At 45.0% G+C, this 20,262-nt stretch overlaps 1 protein-coding gene across 13 annotated transcripts in view; it reads left to right on the top strand.

Annotated features, from left to right (window-relative positions):
* MAP7D2 (MAP7 domain containing 2) overlaps nucleotides 1-20,262 on the top strand; it is a 124,956-nt gene that overhangs the window by 71,164 nt on the left and 33,530 nt on the right. For 8 of the 13 annotated variants that reach the window (XM_075594314.1, XM_075594313.1, XM_075594309.1 and 5 more), the window contains 2 exons: nucleotides 16,053-16,164; nucleotides 16,856-16,960. In XM_075594314.1, coding sequence (XP_075450429.1) covers nucleotides 16,053-16,164; nucleotides 16,856-16,960 — 217 coding nt within the window. Of the gene's footprint in view, nucleotides 1-15,846; nucleotides 15,866-16,052; nucleotides 16,165-16,855; nucleotides 16,961-20,262 lie in introns of those variants that run through there. The other 5 variants (XM_075594317.1, XM_075594315.1, XM_075594312.1 and 2 more) reach the window with 3 other exon arrangements.

Below are 20,262 nucleotides of genomic sequence, written 5' to 3'. Positions count from 1 at the left end.
ACTCCAGAAGTGTGGGGCAGTCAGTGAGAAAGGTTTAAGGCGGGAGAGGGCTTTAGATACAAAGGGGAAGAGAGAAGACATCCTTGAGCAGAACGTAAGAGTCGGGATGGTGCATAGCGGGAAATTAGGGCTGAGATGTAAGGAGGGGCAGAAGAGTGTAAGGCTTTAAAAGTGAGGAGGAGAATTGAGTGCGAGATGCGTGATTTGATAGGAAGCCAGGAGAGGGATTTCAGCAGGGGAGGCGCCGAGACAGATTTAGAAAACAGTAGAGTGATTCTGGCAGCAGCGTTTAGGATAGATTGTAGGGGTGAGAGGCAGGAAGGCCAGACAGCAGGAGGTTACAGTAACCGAGACAGGAGAGAATGAGGGCCTGAGTCAACGTTTTAGCAGTCGGGTAACAGAGGAAAGGGCGTATCTTTGTAATATTGTGGAGGAAAAAGTAACAGGTTTTAGATACGTTTTGAATGTGAGAGAGGACTAGAGTGTGACCCCCTAGGCAGCATGCTTTTGCTACTGGGTGAATGATAATACTGCCAACAGTAATGTGGAAGGAGGTAGTAGGGTCAGGGTTGGGAGGAAGTATGAGGAGCTCTGTTTTTGACATGTTAAGTTTTAATCGGAGGAGGGCCATCCAGGATGATATCGCAGAGAGACATTCAGAAACTTTGGTCTGTACAGCAGGTGTAAGGTCAGGGGTTGAAAAGTAAATTTGTGTGTCGTCACCATAGACGAGATATTTAAACCCAAGAGATGTGATTAAGTCACCTAGAGAAAGTGTGTACAGAGAAAAGGGAAGAGGTCCCAGGATAGAGCCCTGGGATACCCCCACAGAGAGATCGATAGAGGAGGAGGAGGTGTTGGCAAAAGAGACACTGAAAGTACGATGGGAGAGGTAGGAGGAGAACCAGAATAGAGCTTTGTTACGAATACCAAGAGTATGGAGAATGTGAAGGAGAAGAGGGTGGTCCACGGTGTCAAATGCTGCAGAGAGGTCGAGTAATATGAGCAGAGTGTAATGACCCCTGTCTTTGGCAGCATGGAGGTCTTTAGTTATTTTAGTGAGGGCTGTTTCAGGAGAGTGAGCAGTGCGGAAGCCAGATTGTAGAGGGTGTAGGAGAGAATAGGTGTTGAGAAAATGGAGCAACCGAGAAAATACAAGACATTCAACGAGTTTAGAGGCAAAAGGCAGGAGGGAGACAGGTTGATAGTTAGAAAGACAGGTAGGGTATAGCTTTCTGTTTTTGATTAATGGTATAACTGTTGCATGCTTGAAGGAGGAGGGAAAGGTACCAAAGTAGAGGGAGGAGTTAAAAATGTGTGTGAGCGTAGGGATTATAGTAGGAGCAAGAGGTTTTAGGAGATGGGAGGGAATGGGGTCAAGAGGGCAGGTGGTAGAGGGAGATGAGGAGATCAGCAGTGACACATCCTCCTCCATTATTGTTACAGCTTCCAGTTTAATAGACAGTCTGCTGTTTGGAACACAGCAACAGATCTCTTTGTGTTACTTTGTTGTCAAAGTGCAGAACGCAAAAGGTGTCAGCCAGTTTCAAAAGAGGAAGTGGATATGACTTTCTAAATGGATGATCAGTACATTAAAAACAATGCCGACAGTGTTAGCTAATACTACAGAACTAATTTATTTAAAAGAAAAATAAACAGGATTTTTCAAATTTTTCAACTTTCGGAGCGGAGTAGAAATATGAAATAGTCATTTCTATTAGGGCTCACATTGTGCTTTTGTTTGCGCCAACACTGTGTAACTTTTACCTTAAAACTACTACACTACTGTATATTGTTTCTCTTCCCTCTATATGAAATTGCATAGGGAGAACCATTCAAGACTACTACAATATAACTTTGACACGTGATTGCATAAGGGTCGCCTGACCCTTTTCTAAGGGTTGTGAACTAATGCCCTATATGTTTGGCTATTTTAGTATAAATGACTCTTTGGATTGCGTCCTTTGTTGATGACACTGGGGCTTTTGTTATTTATGTGCAGGTCAGGCCCGTGAAACTCAGAATAGGCTGGGGGTAGATTCTTTAAACTGACTGCAAGACTCGGGTTGCATCATCAGAGGGGTGGAAGCAGGGTTGCCACCTTCTACTGAAGGCTAACCCGGAGATAACATTTTTACATTTAGTGCTTACCTTCGGCGGCGGCATCCTCAGGCTCTTCTCCCGGCATCTCCTCCTGCAACTCCTGTCAATATGGCTGCGTTACCATGACAACAGGACGCTAGGTGACGTCATGCGACATCAAGTTGCCATGACAACGGGGCGCCTTATGACGCCGAGGCGTGACATTGTCATGGCAATGCGGCGCCGCGTGATGACGTCATGTAGCGTAACGTGAAGCTTTAATGACACGTAGCCTTTCCGTTGTCATGGCAACACGGCACCATTTGAGTGGTGGCAACCCTGGGCAGAAGGAAAGGAAAGAAAGTAGCCAACAGCCTGACTGACTCGCATAATCACTATAACTCTCCCCCTCTCTCCCCACCCTCTCGTTCCCCCACCCCCATCCTCCTCTCTCATTCCCCTCCCTGCCGGCCAAACTCTGGGTGCAAAACAAAGCTTCTTGGGCCGTGTGTTTCACAGGCCTGATAATTCTAGCTGCAGCTGTGAAATGAGTATAAAGAAAAAATACTTTGACCTTTTGAGAATCAATGAGGTGAGATCAGCGGTTTTCTTTTGCTGCAGCTATTTACGCTTGCCCCCTTTGCAGGTAGAAGAAGCTTCCATACCATGCTTTACTTTGCAATGTTTTGCTGGCAGCCAAGGAGTTAATAATAATTTGATTATGTCCGTAATTACTGATTTTGCTTAATGAAAGGTCCTGTCTGAGTATCGTGTATACAATGTAACCCAGGAAAAAATTGAAAATTAGGTATTGATCTCCTTTTCCCTAGTAAAGTAATCACATTTCAAATAAATGAATGTATTAATGGCCTAGAGCTATGGTAACCAAGCACTGGTCCCTAGACAGCTCCCTGCAACTTCCTGCCTGAAATTCTCCACTTAGCCCTTTACTTAGCAGCATTGGCTCATGGGAGTTATAGTTCTAATTCTGATATACTAACCAACTAATGGCAGTATCTAGCGCTCTGTCCATGATCTCTATATGGATGGGGAGGGGGACACAGCTGCGACTGCTGTCCAAGGCCCAGTCAGCGTAGGGCCCCTGTAAGAAATCCAATTCAACGATAATTATATTGTAGTGAGTGAGTGAGTGTCAAGGTATACAGTATACTGTCTGATAGGTTTTTTTTTAATATATATATTATATCTGATTTTAACATTCAGTTACATGTGAAGTATTTTAAGTGAAAGAGTTGTGGTTGACCTATTCCAAACCACCAGAATAGACCGGTTATACGATGGTTTTAAGTTGCCTGAACATCCTTGTTTAGGTTGACACTGAGTAATTATTGACAACGGTGGTCTTAGCTGAGAGAAGATGCTATGACGAAAGCTTTGGGAATCTTCCAGTATATATGCCATATTTGGTTATTCTATGTATGGAGTTGTGGGCAGTTCATATGATTTTAGCGGTACAACTTACTGTATGTAAATACCGTGTTACGACATAATACTTAAGTTGAGATGGTTGACTGGGTAGTTTGTCTGGATAAATATATCGCAGTTTAGGCTGAGAAACGTGTGTTAAGACCATGTCAGAGCTAGAAGGGAGAGAAGGAGCAGCACATCTTCATGAAAAAAAGGTGGTGCAAAAAGTGCTTATTGCAAAAATATATATCAATGGCGCTCTGCACTAACAAATTGTAACATATAATAATAGTAATATAAATATACAACCAGTGGCGTGGATGTTTCTCCTGGAATGGATACTCCACATGTGATGAACGAACATGTAAGGAAAAAATCATAACATAGTGTAATACTGTTAGGCATACATACAAACATATAACATAAGACGGACGCTGGGAACAACAGATGACCAATTACAAACACATTTAATAAAGCATTAAAAATACATAAAATACATAAAAATGAAAACTGTAGGACACTCCAACTCAGGTGGGGGTACCTGCTTACCGAATGTAATAAGGTATCAAGCAGTGGATATATAAGAGTATCCCCTCTATGGATGGCTGCTGCTGCAAAAAGTGCTTATGCTAAATAAACAAATTATGTGAAGTGTAGTGATTTAGTTAAATCAAAAACACAAAGAAACCTCATATATACAAGGTGAGGCCGCCCGACATCAAATCTGACCGAACAAGGTCAAAGCACAATACAAATAACAAATACGAACCGTCGCCTTAGAATAAGTCCATACAAATGTCCAATGGGCTTCCAAATGGAGGAATAAACTGGATTAAGAAATTCAATCCTGCACCTCCAAAACAACTCGATGAATCCGCAGAGATGCATCCCGTGATATGTGGGATTTTAACACAAAAGAAAATCATAGTGTACACTGCTGACAAAATGCAACCAACATGCAAACTCACCACATAAAGAAACAGAACACAAAAAACAAAACAGCACACCTACCAAAGCACAACAAACAAACACATAAGCAAAAAACAAGAAGAACATACGAGGCTGGAACAGTTAAGCTAATTTATTATTAATTTATCCTAAGGCGCCGGATCGTATTTGTTATTAGCACATCTTGATAACACCACAATGTAGGCGACATGAGAGGGGCGAGAAGAACGGGATGGTTGATTCCATCAGGATGCGAGGACATAGTGATTCCACCATGAAGAGAAAGAGACGGGTTAAAACCAAGATGGAGGAAACAGAAGTTTTATCATGATATTAAGAATGATCCCACTCAGAAAGAAAGCGGTGCAACCATTTTTAAGAATACCATAACTTATTCGGAACGTCAGACGCCATTTTGTACTATTTTTATGTAATTAATTATCTTCAAAATAGACTTCTTTTTCTGTGCCGGTGACCCTACTTTATAGGGCTCGTCCCTCCGCTGGCCACTGCCGCTTTAGGCTCAGGGACCCCTATTGAAGTTCCTATAGGAGAAGTAGCGGCTCAGTGAGTAAAGACACTGACTCTGTCAACAATGGCACAGAGTTTGAAGCAGGGGATCCTCGTTCAATTCTCGGTGTTGGCTCCTTGTCACCTTATATCCCTGTGCCTCAGGCACCAAAAACATAGATTGTAAATTCATCGGGGCAGGGAGTGTGTCAGCAAATTTCCTCTGTGCTGTAATTGTGAAGAGCTTTGAGTCCCATTGAGACAACAGCGCTATAAAAAATAAAGGTATTATAAACTGAGTGTTTGGTCATATTAATTACTTCCCGTAATCACTTTGTATACTACTTATACTTCTATATGAAAGATTGTTTGAGGACTCTCTTTAGAAAGGACAGCTTCGACCCCTATTCATGAACTCATAATCATGGAATCATAATGCAGCAAATTCATTGATGTACAAATGAAATGGCAGACTTTTGTTTCCCCCCCCCACCCCACCCTCCCAAAACCTAAAACACATAACCAGATATATTTCGTTACTGCATAAAACTAAAGGCGAGAATCACGATAGAGAGCATAAAATGATTTAGTACATGGGGACAGTATCAAAATATGTTTGCATTTTAATGCTCTGAAAAGGTTTGTATTGAACACGTTCCTTAATTCTTATCCTGAGAAATTGCTTTGTAATTCTTAAGTTCTCTTTTCAAATGAAATATCTGCACAATGTACCGTCTTTGTAGGATTTTGTGGAACGCGTTTATCTTTTCTCTCTGAAATGGAGTATGATGGATCTTTGCCATAATGCAGCGGATATAGCATTTTAGCGGATATGGCATTTCTCTGCTAACATGGGTCTTTTGAACAGTGCTGATCTGCATGTCAAATTTCCATTGGTTAAGTCACCCGAGATAGTTGCTACCCACACCGAATCTACTCATTGGGGAATATAAACATTTAGAATTTAGAACTTCAAGGACAGCTTCTGTCATGGATTCTGTGTACAGCCTTTGTTATGGATAGGCCTGTGTTTGTATTACCATGATAGAATACATTTTCAGGTTCAAACATACAAACCATTTCTGATTATAAAAGGCTTATTAGCATTTCGGATTTAATTTAAACTAGCTTATATATCCGGCACTGCCCGGGATTTAATGTTCTGGCTTCCCCTCTCTCTCTCTCTCTCTCTCCCTTCCACTGTCTCCCCCCTCTCTTTCTCCCCCATTCACAGCAATACCCCCCCTTCACAGCTCCGTTACCCCCCTATTCACAGCTCTGGTCCCCCCCCCCCCCCCAGTTCACATCTCCGATTCCCCCCCCCCCTGTTGCCAGCTGTGATTCCCCCTGTGTATTTGTCAGCTGAGCTGACTGAGGGGGGAAGTGTGTCAGTCAATGTGTGTGTGTGTCAGTCAGTGTGTGTGTGTGTGTGTCAGTCAGTGTGTGTGTGTGTGTGTGTGTGTGTCAGTCAGTGTGTGTGTGTGTGTGTGTCAGTCAGTGTGTGTGTGTGTGCCAGTCAGTGTGAGTCAGTGTGAGTCTGTGTGTGTGTCACAGTGTGTGTGTGTGTGTCAGTCAGTGTGTGTGTGTGTGTGTGTGTGTGTGTGTGTGTGTGTGTGTGTGTGTCAGTCAGTGTGTGTGTGTGTGTCAGTCAGTGTGTGTGTGTCAGTGTGTGTGTGTCAGTCAGTGTGTGTGTGTGTGTGTGTGGGGTCACAGTGTGTGTGTGTCAGTGTGTGTGTGTGTGTGTGTGTGTGTATGCCAGTCAGTGTGAGTCAGTGTGTGTGTGTGTGTGTGTGTGTGTCGGTCAGTCTGTGTGTGTGTCGGTCCGTCTGTGTGTGTGTCAGTCTGTGTGTGTGTGTGTGTGTGTGCCAGTCAGTGTCAGTCAGTGTGTGTGTGTCAGTCAGTGTGAGTCAGTGTGTGTGTGTGTGTGTCGGTCAGTCTGTGTGTGTGTCGGTCAGTCAGTGTGTATGTGTGTTGGTCAGTCAGTGTGTGTGTGTGTGTGTCGGTCAGTCAGTGTGTGTGTGTGTCCGTCAGTCAGTGTGTATGTGTGTTGGTCAGTCAGTGTGTGTGTGTGTCGGTCAGTCAGTCTGTGTGTGTGTCGGTCAGTCAGTGTGTATGTGTGTTGGTCAGTCAGTGTGTGTGTGTGTGTGTCGGTCAGTCAGTGTGTGTGTGTGTGTGTGTCGGTCAGTCAGTGTGTATGTGTGTTGGTCAGTCAGTGTGTGTGTGTGTGTGTCGGTCAGTCAGTGTGTATGTGTGTCGGTCAGTCAGTGTGTATGTGTGTTGGTCAGTCAGTGTGTGTGTGTGTCGGTCAGTCAGTGTGTGTGTGTGTGTGTCGGTCAGTCAGTGTGTGTGTGTGTGTGTGTCGGTCAGTCAGTGTGTGTGTATTTGTCGGTCAGTCAGTGTGTGTGTATGTGTGTCGGTCAGTGTGTGTGTGTGTGTGTCGGTCAGTCAGTGTGTGTGTCGGTCAGTCAGTGTGTGTGTCGGTCAGTCAGTGTGTGTGTGTGTGTGTGTCGGTCAGTCAGTGTGTGTGTCGGTCAGTCAGTGTGTGTGTCGGTCAGTCAGTGTGTGTGTCGGTCAGTCAGTGTGTGTGTCAGTCGGTCAGTGTGTGACTGACTGGGTTGACTGGGTGGGTGACTGACTGACTGACTGGGTGGATGGGTTGGTTGGTGACTGCATGGGTGAGTGGTGGGTGACTGAGTTCGGTGACTGGGTGGGTGGGTGGGTGGGACCGTGACTGGGTCGGTGGGTAACTGGGTGGGTGACTTTGACGTGGGTGGGTGGGTGAGTGAGTGGGTGGGTGGGTTGGTGACTGACTGAGTGTGTGACTGACTGAGTGGGTGACTTTGACTGAGTGGGTGGGTGACTGACTGGGTGGGTGGGAGACTTACCTTGACCGGGTGGGTGGTGGTTCCTGGTGGCAGACGGTTCCCCTCCTGGCCCTGATATCTCCATGGCATCTGCCTGGGGCAGGAGGTGGGCTCGGGAAGTTGGAGGGGGGCAAGAGTGGCAGGCTGGGGCAGGAGGGCCGCGCTTTCCCTCTGTTTCTCTTTGGGAGTGAGGGGGGAGGAGCGTGGAGTTGGCGGCTGGTTTAGGAGGGCTGCGCCGCGCTTCCCCTCCGTTCCTCGTTGGGACGAGGGGGGAGGAGCCTGGAGTTGGCGGCTGGGGCAGGAGGGCCGCGCCGCGCTTCCCCTCCGTCCGGGAGCCGGTGCAGGGCGGCGAGGGTGAGTGTGATGGGGCGGATGGGGATTCTGCTGCAGGCCGGGGCTCGGGTGAGCCTGGTGAATTCCCTGGGGGGAGGTGAGCTGGGGGGGTGATGGATGGGGGGGAGCCGGCGGGGAGGTGAGCTGGGTGAAGAGGACAGTGTGTGTGTGTGTGTGTGTGTGTGTGTGTGTGTGTGTGTGTGTGTGTGTGTGTGTGTGTGTGTCAGTTGGGTGAGGTCGAGGGGGAAGGTGAGCTGCGGGTGAGGAAAAGAGAGTTGCAGTTGGGTGACGTCATAGAGCCACCAATCTGATTGGCCAGAGGCTGAGGACCAATCAGATTCGCCGCATCTAGCACCAGACTCACAAATTTCAATTTTATTATATATAGATAGATAACGGCGTTTCACTCAAATGTAATGTCCTTTTAAATAACGTCCTTTTTTCACAAAGCATTTTCCTTTCTTCTAATATATGTACTCCTTCAAATATAATCTTTGCACATAGGCCTCGATAAGTGAGAATTGACTAGTGTCTAATTGATGGCATAATAGATCAATTGGTAATTTCACCTCCTCAATCCCTCGATCAATCTCTTACCTTGATGAGAGGGGAAAAAGTGTTCCCAGGATAGTTCAGGGCAGGATTACGTGTTTATTGTCCAAAAATTAATTTGTTTTTCCTGTGCTTTTCCCCGTTTCATCCTTTGCTTCAGAGAATTATTAAAAGGCCTATAAAAGATTTTGGTTTTTTTGTTGTTGTTTTTTTGTTAATGGTCTGTTTAAAATGGCCACAACTGCTTTCTAACTCCTTCTTCAGTAATTACTTCAGAATCGCTGCAGCATCATTCTGGCTAATTCCTTCCTTCATTGGGAGTCTCCGGGATCCGTAGTTTGAAAGTATAAGTGTTCGATTTTCTCTCGGATAAAAATTCATCCACTGACCTCAATGAAGTTGAGAAATGTGCCTTGTTTTGCTTCAAAATCTCCCTATTTGGAACTTTAATCTGTTGGCTAGAACATGGTCGTTTTGCGAGAGGTTCCCTGAAGGCTAAAACGTACTTAACACAATGCTCTGTAACCAGGATGTACTAAGCGGCAATTATGGTTATCGCACCGTTATCCCGTTAACTGCCATTGACTTGAATGACGGAGCAGGGCCATCCCTGGCTACTATTCTGCCCTTGGGCTGGCAGTAATCCCTGGTACAATCCGGTTGCCAGTAGTTGGTATGGGGTTTTCCCCCTCCCCTTTGGTACTGCACTTGAGCGACAGCGGGGGGTGGTACATCCTGTTGTAGCTGGGACAACGAGGTGCCCGACTTCTGACTGTACATAAGGGCCGGACTGCCCTAAAGTTAGTAGGTTGTCCTTCCCCTCTTAGGAAGGCAGGTCACACAACAGGGAGCCTGAGATTGGGGCCTACCCATGTGCTCTTCCCTCCTGGGGAGAGTGAGTGTGGACCATACCTCTGCCTCTGCTAGGAAAGTGGGGAAGAGCTAGGACGGCTGCGGGTGCCCTTGGCCAGTAGTGACTGTCCAGGGACCATCTTCAGTGATAGCTGACCTGACAGACTGCATCCGGCAGAAGACTTCCGTGTAACTGTGCTGTACAGAGTGAATAAACCGTTCCTGTTGTTATATACCTCCTGCCTGGTGCGTGACCTTACTGGGGGGAGAGGTAATAAGTTCTACCATGGGAGATCACCTTCAGTTCCTGGAGCCTAAGGCAGATGGAAGCGCTGCACTGCTAAAGAGATATGTGGGGTATGAACCCCAGAAGCCTGTTCCGGTGTCCCCACTACCATCGGCGGACGACTCAGCCCTCCTGTTGCCAGCAGGTATATGCACCATACACCCTGTAATGGCTCCTATCTGCGACCGGGTGGGGGAATCACCGTTACACTGATAACATGGTATCCCGGTGTGATAACCAGTATCAGGGTTTGGTGAATCTCCTATGTATTGTGTATTCTGTGCACAATGGGCCGTATTCACTAAAAGGTGCTAAGCTGTAGCATATTAACTCCAAGTCGCTTTATTGGGAGTTAGGGCGTGCTAAAGTATAGCACTCTTTTTAGTGAAGATGGGCCAATGTGCTTTATGGAAGTTTTTTTTTTTTTTTTTTCCGTGGCCTAGATTTGAAAAGCTATTAAACATTTCCCCCTCCCCCCCCCCCCCCCCCGTCATAAAGGGTTACTAGCAGTGTTGGTTTAGGCACATGGGGGTATATAAGGGGGAGAGTCGGTTCTGGAAGGTGAGGTTCCAGGGGGATGTGAGGAGAGGAGCCACTGGAAGAGTAGAAACCTGTTCTCAAGGTAATAGAATAGACCAGCGGTGCGCAAACTGTGGGGCGCGACCCCCAGGGGGGGCGCGACACTGCCGACGGGGGGCGCGGGGTTTACAGAGGCCCCGCGCGCTTCCCGAAGGCACTTAAATTAAGTGCCGGGGGAGCTGCAGGGCCTCTGTAAACCTAACTTACCGTGGCTCCGGCGGCTTCCTCCCTGCGGCGCCATGGCAACGCGGCGTCAAAATGACGCTGCGAGGTCATGTGACGTCACGTTGCTATGGCAACGTGACGTCATTACGCCGGAGCGCGGGTAAGTTGGAGTTGGGGGGGGCGCGGGAGCGAGGGGACAGCCGTCAGGGGGCGCAGGGAAAAAAGTTTGCGCCCCCCTGGAATAGACCAAGCTCCCCTCTCCGCCCCTCCTCCCCCCCCCCCCCCCACACTTTGTTCTTGACAGGGACAGTAACCTTGTCTGTTAGAATCCCTATCGAGGACTAAGGGATTCCAAAATATATGTTAAGTATGAAACAACATGCATCAGGGGACTTCAGTAAAGAGGAGTCCCGGATGCCGGTGGATCGGCTCTAACCATGGATCTGCATATACATTCCTCTCAGTCTGAAGTGAAATTGGCAGTAACCATAACGGCTAAAGGTATTGGGTTAATTGTACAGGGCCCGCTAGCATCCCCAATGGGCCTAGTATTAACAAAATAATGAGGAAATAGGTTCCACAAATATTAAGAGGTTGGGCCCAGGTCTCATCACAGTAAAGCAACAAGATCTGTACTGTACTGTTCGAATAACAGTATTCGTGTATGACTGATGTAAAATAAAGTGCAACCAGTGGCGGATTTCCAAGTAGACCCGGGCCTAATGCGGCAGAATTTGGGGGCAGCATGCACAATAAGCGCTTGCCTGCCACTCGTGCGCATGCGCGATCAATACTTGCCGGACGCTCGTGCGCATGCGCGATTGGTGCTTGCCGGCCAATAATGTGATGTCACACAGCATCGCGTTGCCATCGCAACGGGACGGCGCGGCGCTGGAGTAGGAGGGCAGCACCAGTTAAGTGCCTACGGGCGGCATTTTTTTTTACATCCGACAGTGCAATGTGTCAATATATGGATTAACGGTCCATATGTTTGGGGACACGAATAAATGACTGTTGTACTATAAAAGTTTCTGGCGCCCATTTTTATACAACCTGGCTACCTCATCGCCCAGCGGCCTGAGTCCAGCACCCTACCGATGTACAGGCGGTCCTCGCTAACACGGCGGGTTCTGTTCTATGGACCGGAAAGCATACTTTCTCTCAATCTCATCTGCAATATATTCCGAAGTAAAAGGACCGTCCCAAATTTAAAGACCTGTGGTAACCGCAGTGGTTATCCTCCTAAATTATTATTATTATTTGTTTTACAACTCTGCCTATCCTCCCAGATTTTCTATACACCGGTCTACTTTAAGACCTATTCCAGGCAACTCGGTTTGCTCACAAGTCTTCTAAGAGGAAATGGCAAAGGTATTTCCACAATATAGATAATCCATTGCTACTGCTTCACCTTGATGTCCTGTATAATTCTGGGCACCAGCGTCAAATAAATCTATCAGATTTAATTTGTCATGATCTCCTACCAGTAAATCCATGTGGCCGTTGTTCTTGCAGGCTGCTTGATTTGAAGATGTCCCATAATTATTTCCTTCACGATCGTTCCCATTAATATTCAAACTACTTGCGTCATTCTCACTGGCCTCTAGTTTCCAGCCTCTCTGCTCCTCAAATCCTCTGGGAACAATCCTGTCAGTATATATTGGTTAAAGAGATCTGACAGTGGAAATTCTGGGGTTTATCCCATCTTGTCCTTCAGATTAAAAAAAAAAAATTCTATTTATGTAAAAATAAATAAAAAATAACCGTGTATAAATAATACCTTTATTGAGTTACTGGTCTAACACCAAAAGTGCAAGCTCTGAGGACTACTTACACAGCACCTTCAGACATTTTACGTGGATAATAATTTTTACCTAAAACAGAATGTATTATTTTTGGGTGTGTCTGTACCTAGTCTCCCTCTGTCCACCATCCTTGTGGTTTTAATCTTACAACACCTCTCTCCTGTTTCCTTATTTTAGCATGTGATCTATATTCACTGGTGTCTGCGAATATAAATGAAAATATCCCCTTTACAAGAAGGATAAGTTGAGAGGTCTGCACTTTGCACATGGTCTTCTTAATCGCTTAAGCCTTTTACTCTTCGTCATATTTTCCAAGTTTAATCTTGTCGTGGGAATATTTTACCTTGTGTAGTGTACATGTTTGTAAATAAGTCACCTCTGATGTGCATGGCACACATACATGCTGCTGGATTTGGATTCTCTTGTGTCTGTAATTAGGACATCACATGCATATCTGATTTTTAAGTATTGCCAGAAAAAATGGCTTTTTGTCTCTTGCTGGAAAATATATTCTGTCCTAATCAGAAATCAGTTAACCCTTTTAAATGCTGTAGTGTTGATGGTTTTAGCATGCTAGATCTGCATTCAGTGATGAGCTGCACTATACACATAAATATCTACAACGAGTATATTTTCTTAGTGTGCTGTTTGTACTGAATGTCAAATGAACACACACAATTTATCGGTTTAATATAAAATCATTGATCAAAAGTCACATTCACCTTCCACCCTGATCAAGTCATTCTGTGCACATTTTTTTTTTATAAACTATGTATGAAAACTAAATTTCTTGGATGCTTAAATTTACATCTTTTGTGTATTTCCTTAAAAACCACTTTGAAACGTTACCTTAAAGCAGGGGTGAGATTTTCTGTGCGGGGTTGCGGCGCTTACAGAGGCCCCGCGCTCTTCCTCAAACTATTTAAATGAAATGCCGGGGGATCACGCGCAAGACCTCTGTAAGTTCCCTTACCTTGTCTCCCACGGCTTCTGGCGACGCGTCGCCATGACAAAGCGGCGTCACGTGACATCAGAATGCCGGTGACCAGGTAAGGGGGGAGGGAAGGGAGTGGGGAGCAGGCAGGGTGCGTAGACTAAAATGTTTGTGCACTCCTGCCTTAATGGGTTGGTTTTTTGTTGCTTTGTTTTTTTTTTTACACAGGGCCCCCTGTTTCCAGAGATATTAACCTCCGAAGGGGGTGCCGGTATCTCTCTGCTTTTTAAAGCTCTGCGTCACGTGGGCCAACAGACCGATGAAGCCGGATGATGTCACGGCTTCCTATTGGCCCGCAGGACGCAGAAGCTTTGAACAGCGGCCATTACGTGAACCCTGCTATCCAACCGGAGCAGCTACCAGCACCCCCCATGGCCGCAAGTAAATGATATAAAAATAAAAGGCGCTTGGATTGTTGCTTTTAAGAATATTATTATTTTTTATTTTTTACCTGAACCAGGGGGTCCAGTAGAGCGCATCGGTGGTCCCCCAATTTGGAAACCCCGGTTCGAGAGCTGCGAGCTGACCATTTTATAGGGGTCCATCTGGCAATCCATGGGTTAGCACTTTGGTCACCGGGGTCAGGATTTGTTCCGGCAGCCAATAGAAAAGCCGTAACCTCATCGAGAGATGACATCGCAGATTTCTATTGGTGACCCTGGCAGCCATGTTTGTAGTGCACGGCCATATTTGTAATTTTTTTTTCTGTCAGAGCAGCACAAAAGAACCGTGGGGGTCCCCGGACTTCACACGACCACCGATAAACTCCACAAAACCCACCGGTTTAGGTAGGATTAAAAAAAAAAAAAAAATCTTTGGAAATACGTTTTAGCTCTGTTGCCTGCATTAGATATTGTTGAGATGTATATTTTTGCTGTCAATCAAACTATCAAATGTTTAACATGATACAGATAGCGCCATGTGACTGCGCGCTTTCATTTTACTACAGTGCAATCGAACAAAGGAAACTACCATGAGCATTTCCAGAGCTGGGCTATTCCATAACACTCCTCCAGACAGCAGGGGACTCCCAGATTGGGCTGGAAGGAGTCTTCCGGTGCCTGAAGGGCTCTTATAGAGCAGCACCTCTTGGTATGTACAGGCCAGTGTGTGTGAGATTTTGTATCCCTCCCCCACAGATTTACAAGCTATGCTGTCTAGTGGGAGACGTATAACTCTCCTGCCACTTCTGTTATTGCGATGATAGATATATATCTATATCCTCTTTTCAGAAGTAACCCCTAGATACTGTACAAGTTTCATCTACTTAGAGCAAGGCGGCCACCTTGGGCCCAGCACCTTTGGGGGGGCCCCGTCCTCCGTCTCCCTTCTCCTGTCGTCACCGGAATACAACTTCCACCCGACCGAAGGGGGGAGCTGGAGGAGGGAGTGTGGGACCCCCGGACTGGCAGAGAGAGGTGTGTGTCTCTGTGGGTCTGGGTGTCTCTGTCTCTCTGTCTGTGTGTGTCTCTGTCCGTGTGTGTGAGGGGTCTTAACTTTAATGAAGTGGGCCGCCTCCTGTAGCTTCAAGTTGCCGTGATGCCGCAACGTCATATGACAGTGCGTTACCATGGCAACGTGACATCATGACGCTGCAGGAGGAGGGCCGCTCCTCAAGGTAAATACCCTTGACTTTTTTACAGGGGGCCCCCGCTGCCGGCGTGCCGCCTTGGGCCCCGCAAAGCCTCAGGCCGATCCTGCGATCTACTGCTACTGAGCCACCCTATACATTTATCAATGGTTTGTTTGAAACGTTTTATATCGCGCTACTCACCAAGAACCTCGGTACTAGAGCGTGCGTAGCAGCCTGGGGAGGACACCCATCCCAAACACAAACAAAACCTACCGAGAGCATATAGGGGAGAGGCAAGGAGGACCAACACAGGGCAGGAACCCGAGTGGGAGCAGGAAAGCTGGGTTCCAAGGTATTAGGATCTGTTTGCCAGGCTTTGTGTAAAACGGAAGGATTTGAATTCCTTTCTGAACAGAAGCAAAGCCTCATTTCCTAGCACTGCATGGTTCAGTTTCTTCCTAGAAAACTGTCTTGAAAATAAATTGCTAGTACATGATAGAACTGTATATGTATTTACGAGTACATTGCAGCTGCACATAGATGTACATTTCTATTTCTAAAACATTTTTCAATAAAACCCCCTAAAATAACACATGATTATTTTTCCTGTGAATAGCACTCACAGTGAGTTTGAAGCACCGTAACATAGCACACTGTGTTGAACTACAGTACCAGGAGTATCCCAATGCATTGGGTGGAATTGCAGGCTGGCTAAGGCTTGTGGGAGTTAATGCTTGTTAAAGCATTAGTCATCCAGCAGAGAAGTCAAAATCTCATTGGCTGCAACACCAGAGGGAGCAGATGCTGAAGCCTGTGATGCAACTTGTGTTATTTACCTACCAAAGCCCCTCTAGTGGCATCCAGTGACCAGGAACAAAAGTATCCGCTTTCTCAGTGCGTATGCGCTCCTTATTCTCCTGTGACTGTCATTTAAGACCTCATCTGTCACCGGCACTCGTTATCTGCCGCACAAAGATATGCCGTCAACCACTGCAGCATAGATAGAGCTAGAGATACAGCGTCTCTTATCGCACCACAAAGCAACTTTTTTATTTTCATTTTTTGTGTGTGTTTTGGCTAGGAGCGTTTCGAAGCCATGATGCGCCGCTCCCAGGAACGCAGTCAGCAGCTGGAACAGAAGCAGAAGAGATGGTCATGGGGAGGTGCCCTGGTAGCAGGCTCGGGGAGAGATGGTGAGTGCACCACGCCTGCATTGCAGCTCTTTAAAGCAGAACCATAGATGTAAGGATAATGGAGTCTTCAGTCTAAGGTTGCAGCATCTGTGGTTGTAAACATGGTCTTTTTAAAACTTTACATCTGCTATATTCTCAGCTTGCATTTGTTAACCGTGCCGGGGCGATGTTTTGTTTGATTATTTTCTATAACGCAGCCAAAAACGAGACACATTTTATAACTTTTACCTTTAAATCTGTTTCCTATGTTTACATCCGACAATCTATTTTTACCATTTTTTTCCCCCTGCAAAACAGAGAACTTTAAAAAAAAATAACGTTTTAGATCGGTACTTTTTTTTTTTTTTTTCCCATTGTTTGCTTTTGTTGATTCAGGGTCAAGTAGAAGATCTTGCTTTTTTGGGGGGGAGGGGGGGAATCATGATCATTAATTGATGCAGTCATAGCATGCTATTTATTTTCATAACTGATGACAATTGGTTCTCTGATCTTGGATGAATCTGCTGCCATGTAAATGACATGCTGGGTATGCTAGTTGAGAGAATAAACTAAATAATGTAACCTTTTCAGGAGACGACAAGCACGGTTTTATTTTTCAATGCAATCGGGAGGGGTTTTGGCACTAGTTTGACTGTGGACCACAAGCCCTGTAATTTGTCACCTTTATTTGCTCTGGTTTTCCGCTGTGTAGGTGAATCAGAGAACACCTCACCCCCTGTGCTAGGTTTATCTGCCAACACCCTTCCTCCAGACCCTGAGACCTCTGCTGCTACTGCTTCTGCTGATGCCTCCAATGGTATTTTTGAGAATCACAGTACCATTGTGTCTTAAGTGTTTTTATCACGTTTTTAACTTCATCCACCAACCGTCTTTCCTAAATACTTGGTGTTTTTTTTTTTTCTTTGTTTTTTTTAGTCCGGTGTTGGGAAAAAGCCAATTCACCACATTATGCGTTTTCCAATTCCTTCGTATTACAGTGACATTCTGCATGCGTCTCATGATAGCACTTAATCCATTTCATATCATGTTTGCTGTCACCTAATAAGTATGCACTTTGCTATAATTCACGTGTGTTTTCCCTAAAGCCGTTTAGAAATGGGTCTTACAGTATTTTTGGTAATGAGAGATATTCAGGATTCTGCTCCATATGGAGTCCAAAAAGTATGTTTCTCTACAACTGGCTTTGCTTTCTACTTTTTCATTTTGATAAACATGCATTGCAGTGAAGATATCCAGTAGTTCCCTACTATGGAGGAATATTGACGTCAGAATAGACAAAAAAGGACAGTAGTTTCGATCTTCTCAAAATTGCTTTTGGACTTCATTGTGCTTCAGGTTACCAATTGCTGCTCCAATTTTTTAGTTCCCTACAACCCCATAACGAGACTGTGGGATTGGTTTGGTTCTAACAATAGCAATTATGACTGCCATATTTGTTACTTCTTAATTTTCCAAAGTCAGGCTCTCTGACTTAATTGTTGGGGTTTTTTTTGGGTGGGGGGGAGGCTGGTTTCCCCATTTAGCAACATTTATTGGTACTCTGATAAAATATACGGTGGCATTTAGCAATGTAACAAGTTGGCCATCCTGTTTGTATTTACACAAATGTTTAAAGTCATATTTTAAATCTAGCTAGGCCCAAAGTCCAATTGCAATTTGCAGAGCATGCACTACAGTTGGTTAGGAAATGGTTCAGAACTCCAAGTTATAATGCATGTCTTCAAAATATTCCCGGAAATATGATTTTCTCTGAGTATGAGATATTCTCAGAAAATAATATTTCTGAAACAAAATAGTGTGATTACAGCTAATAACTTGTGACCATAATGTTAAAGCCATTTTGGTTTACAAATAAGACTGTACTCCATGCTTTTACAGTATATGAGGTACATCATTTATTTAATCCTTCTGTAAAATGCTGAAACAAGTGTAAAAACATAACGCAATGAGGGAAGGGAATGCCTGGCCTGAAGAACTTGCAATCTAGGGGGACGAGGAATTAACCAGCTGTGCAGAATTCTAGTAATGGTATTGCCTTAAGCCAAGAGGCTGACGAGCAATGACTTGATATGATGTAATCATGTAATCAATATGGAATATCACCAGCAACCACGCCCTTAGCACTGGTGTGTTCTCATGATAAATACTAGGATATATATGTGTGTGTATGTACTGTATATGTGTGTATATATATTATATATATATATATGTATTATATATATATATAATACATATATATAATACATATACATATATATATATATATATATATATATATATATATATATATATATATATATATATATATACTGTATATATATATATATATATATACATACACACACACACACACACACACACAGATATATATAACATTGCCAGGACCGAAAGAAAATGAATTCAGGGGCACATGTAGGTAGCGGGTCATGTAGTGATTTATCACCGTATTATAGCCATAAAGCCGCAAGCATTACTTGCACATTGTGTTTCATTGTCTCTGGCAGCATTTTGTGCCGAGTCACAATCCTCCCCCTCCCCCTCCCCACTACAGCATCAGCTGGAGAATTATGCAGCAAATACAAAGTCCTCTCTAGCCAATCGATTGTGCAAAAACTCCAACACCCTCCCGACTTTGATGCTGTTGTTGTATTTTTATTATTTTAACTGGTTTGTGTTTTTCTGTTTTGAAGAAATATGTATCTGAAATATTAGCAAGGACAAATAAAAAATGTAAAAAAAAAAACCCCCCAAAAAACCATTTGATGTGCGTTTTTTAACCTTTGCTTTAATACTCACGCCTGTGGCATTGCTGTAGACCCTGTAGAGTTTTCCCTTCAGTTTGTATTGTGTTTTCCTATCCTACTATAAGCCATCAAGGGCTACCAACGGGTCAGGTTTTCAGGATAATCCTGCTTCAGCACAGGTGGTTCAGTCATTGACAGCTACTGATTGAACCACCTGTGCTGAAGCAGGGATATCCTTAAAATCTGAACCTGTTGGTGGGGGGCGGAGGGGCGGGGTCTTGAGGACTGGAGATGAGCATCCCTGTAGTAGGTCCTCTATCAACCCCTGTATTAGGTCCTCTATCAACCCCTGTATTAGGTCCTCTATCAATGTGGAATACAGGAGTTTACAAGCAAATGACCACCACAATAACCTATTCAATTTATTATATGCAAAGATAATTTTACGAATAAACCCCTTGTAAGTCAGGTATTTGTATATACAGCTGAACCCCGTTATAGCCCGATCCGTTACAACGCGAATCCAGTAATAACACGAGGTGAGCATGGCTCCCAATAATATGCAGCAGATCTCCTACCATGCCCCTAACATGCCGTTTTCTATCCTCTCCTGTTGACCAGGGTTTGTCATGTGTCAGGTGGCAGGGAGTTTGCTGCCTGCGCGTCCCCCTCCCCCCCCCCTCTCCTCGGCTCCGGCGTTAAATGAAGTCGCGGGGTCGTGTGACGTCACGTCGCCAGGCAACACGTCATCACGTGACCTCATGGCGTCATTTGACGCTGGTTACCATGGCGACGCATCGCTCTGACCATATAGACAGACACATACATACATACACATACACACACACACACACACACACACACATACACAGATACACAGATACACAGAGAGACACACACAGACATACTATCTCTTCAAGGGACCTGGCTCTGATTTTCCTCTCTCTCCCTGTCATCCGGAAGCTGAAGGCAGAAGCAGGGAGAGGAGAGAGCTGCCAGCTGATGTAGATACCGGGTCAGTCCTGCATGGGGGTGCTGCCGGGTCTGGAACAGCTGGGAGAGTTATCCCAGCTGTCCCCCTCTGGCGGCCGCGAAACCCCTGAGGGGTGCAATGTTCGGCGAAAAATGTTTTTTTAACGCAATACGCATATAACGCGATCACATTCTTTGTACCCGAAGCACTGCACTATAACGGGGTTCAGCTGTATTTGTAATATTTATACCAATGCATATATAAAATAGTGATCGCTTCTCTGTAACCCACTGATCATTTATCAAGCCATGATAAATCTTCAAGCTGCTGTAATTAGCTGAAGGTTCCGAGCTTTCGACCAATTGAACGTTTATTAGGTAC

Source organism: Ascaphus truei, chromosome 3 (genome assembly GCF_040206685.1).
Source record: "Ascaphus truei isolate aAscTru1 chromosome 3, aAscTru1.hap1, whole genome shotgun sequence".
Lineage (NCBI taxonomy): Eukaryota > Metazoa > Chordata > Amphibia > Anura > Ascaphidae > Ascaphus > Ascaphus truei.
The sequence above is the reverse complement of the archived record's forward strand: the minus strand, read 5'-3'. Positions and strand labels throughout refer to the sequence as shown.